This window comes from Austrofundulus limnaeus, unplaced genomic scaffold (genome assembly GCF_001266775.1).
Source record: "Austrofundulus limnaeus strain Quisiro unplaced genomic scaffold, Austrofundulus_limnaeus-1.0 Scaffold313, whole genome shotgun sequence".
In the NCBI taxonomy this organism is placed as follows: domain Eukaryota; kingdom Metazoa; phylum Chordata; class Actinopteri; order Cyprinodontiformes; family Rivulidae; genus Austrofundulus; species Austrofundulus limnaeus.
The window spans coordinates 600381-602618 of NW_013952715.1; the positions used below are offsets into that span (position 1 = coordinate 600381).

General features: G+C 38.6%; 1 protein-coding gene across 1 annotated transcript in view; it reads right to left on the minus strand.

Annotated features, from left to right (window-relative positions):
• The window catches only part of slc1a7a (solute carrier family 1 member 7a), a gene marked incomplete at its 5' end in the record, with an annotated part of 65793 nt that overhangs the window by 30287 nt on the left and 33268 nt on the right, over positions 1–2238 (minus strand). Inside the window, 1 exon segment of the mRNA XM_014021988.1 lies at positions 83–125. Coding sequence (XP_013877442.1) covers positions 83–125 — 43 coding nt within the window.

Below are 2238 nucleotides of genomic sequence, written 5' to 3' on the forward strand. Positions count from 1 at the left end.
TCCCTAAACTTTGAACCTGTTTTCAACACAACATAATGTCATATTTTCCTTATTTTGTTTTGTCTTTTATAATTTTTCTTACCTGCTGAAACGTAGCTTGAACTAAGTTGGCTGGAAACATGTTGCTGGAAAAGAGAGTTTGAGAAACCAAGTTAAAAAAATCCTTTTCATTTATCACAAACACACATTTAATGACAAATATTCATCTTTATCTCACACATGATAGAAACAGTTTGTGTCCAGACCACCAATGTTTCACTTATTCAATCAATATCCATGATTAAGTGTGTTATTTCTTTAAAGGTATTATACTCATTTAATATCACCTGTGATTCAGTCAAAATCACATTAAGATGATGGCTTTTATTTGTTTGTTTACCAGTTTAGTCCCTGTGAAAGTAGTCTGTCTTTAATGATGTTCGATAAGGATTTTCTCTGCATACTGGCAGAAAACCTTTGTCATTATTTATTTCTGCACTGAAAGCTTACCAGATATAATGTACTTAAAGAGGACACCAACAAACCCCTTCATAWCTCTGTTAATGTCACACAGAGGCTTCTGCCTGCAGGGCAGCAGTTATTATTCTCTCAAACTCTAACAGTGTGACTACGGACATGCTTTTGTTTTAGAAACAAAAGAAAACATGAAGTATCTGAAGACCCCAGGAAGTAACAGGTGAGAGGATGTGTCTTTTAGACCATGTCCAGAACGTGGCCGCCATCTTGAAATCCACCTTAATGGATCAAAGTCAAGTGTTTTTCATGAGTAGATGGTCATGTAGCACAGAGTTTTTCAAAGAGGGGGCCGTGGGCCTCAGAAAGCTGGAGGGAAGTTGTGGAAAAAAGGCAAAAGTAAACAAACAAATATAATAAATATTTTGATCATTACTTCATTTTAATTTGTTGAATGTAATATAGTGAGAAGAAACATTTTTAAAGTTGATGTTTGTGGGTTTGTAAGGGGGTCCTCGGCCAGAAGCTAGGGCCATTTGGGGGGGCCATGGCCTTGAAAAGTGTGGGAACCAGAAATGTCTCAGAAAATGATTCTTGCAATCAGATATGCAACATCTCTTGTGGTTCAAAAAATTATTAACACAGAAAACTCAAAACTTTTGTTGTTGGTCACAGTGTTGTGTTCAGCACCAGGGACAGAACACTGAACACATCTAATACCAGGCATCGTTTGTTGCAACTTTCTGTGTTGGTCCTAAAAAATAGGACCCCTCTCCCCCTCACCCTTTACTTCCTGGGATATTCAGATATTTCATTTTCTCTTTTGTTTCTAAAATAAATGGGTGTCCTGCGACTTTCGACTCACCTTTCTATATATGTATATATTCACTGTATTATACCATTTCTGCCATAATATTTATGTAATGTAGAACTGACAGCAGTAAAAAGCTTTAGAGAAGAAGCGTTTGCATATATTGTGAAATTTTAGGCATCAAATCACTTTGATCTTAGCTGAGTTTTTCAGTCCTGTTCAAATAAAACTCTGCTTTTACTAAACTGAGTCATGAACAGGTAAAGATGACAAATGTTATATTTAAGCTGAAGCTTTATGAACGGTACAGTAAGTCAGATATATATCATGTTCTGAATCACACAATGTTCAACAATCAGGACTGTACATCTCACATCTAGAGAACACATGACGCTGTTTTCCACGACTCGAGATGAAGAAATATGGCATTTTGTAGCGTTCGGTATTTAAAGACCAGCGTCAATCAACAAGACGAGCTTTGCATTAAGGCCGGCTGTAAATCCCACACCGACGCAGAGCGCAAAATCCCAATCAGAAAGCAAAGAGGTTAAAAGACAGACTGTGTTTTACAGGCAGCGCAGTGAGGCACGGCGTTATTAAAAACACAAAACAAAGATGTACAGAGACTGTAAAGAATGACCACAGAGGGGATTCAATCAATTATTCTCTGTTTCAAATGAAGCAAAGCTCAGTATTAAACCAGGCTGTTGCTGCATTGATATGTACCATGTACAGGGACCATGTACTGGGACCATGTACTGGGACCACATACTGGGACCATGTACTGGGACCATGTACTGGGACCATGTACTGGTGTTTAAACGCACATGCTCAGCAACACAAACACACGATGGTGAGAGGACTGACATGTCAGGCTCAGGCCAGCATGATGGACGAAGGCTGTAAAGAAGCTTTGCAGGATAAATCCAAGGCACAGCTGTGCTCTGTACACACACACACACACACACACACAC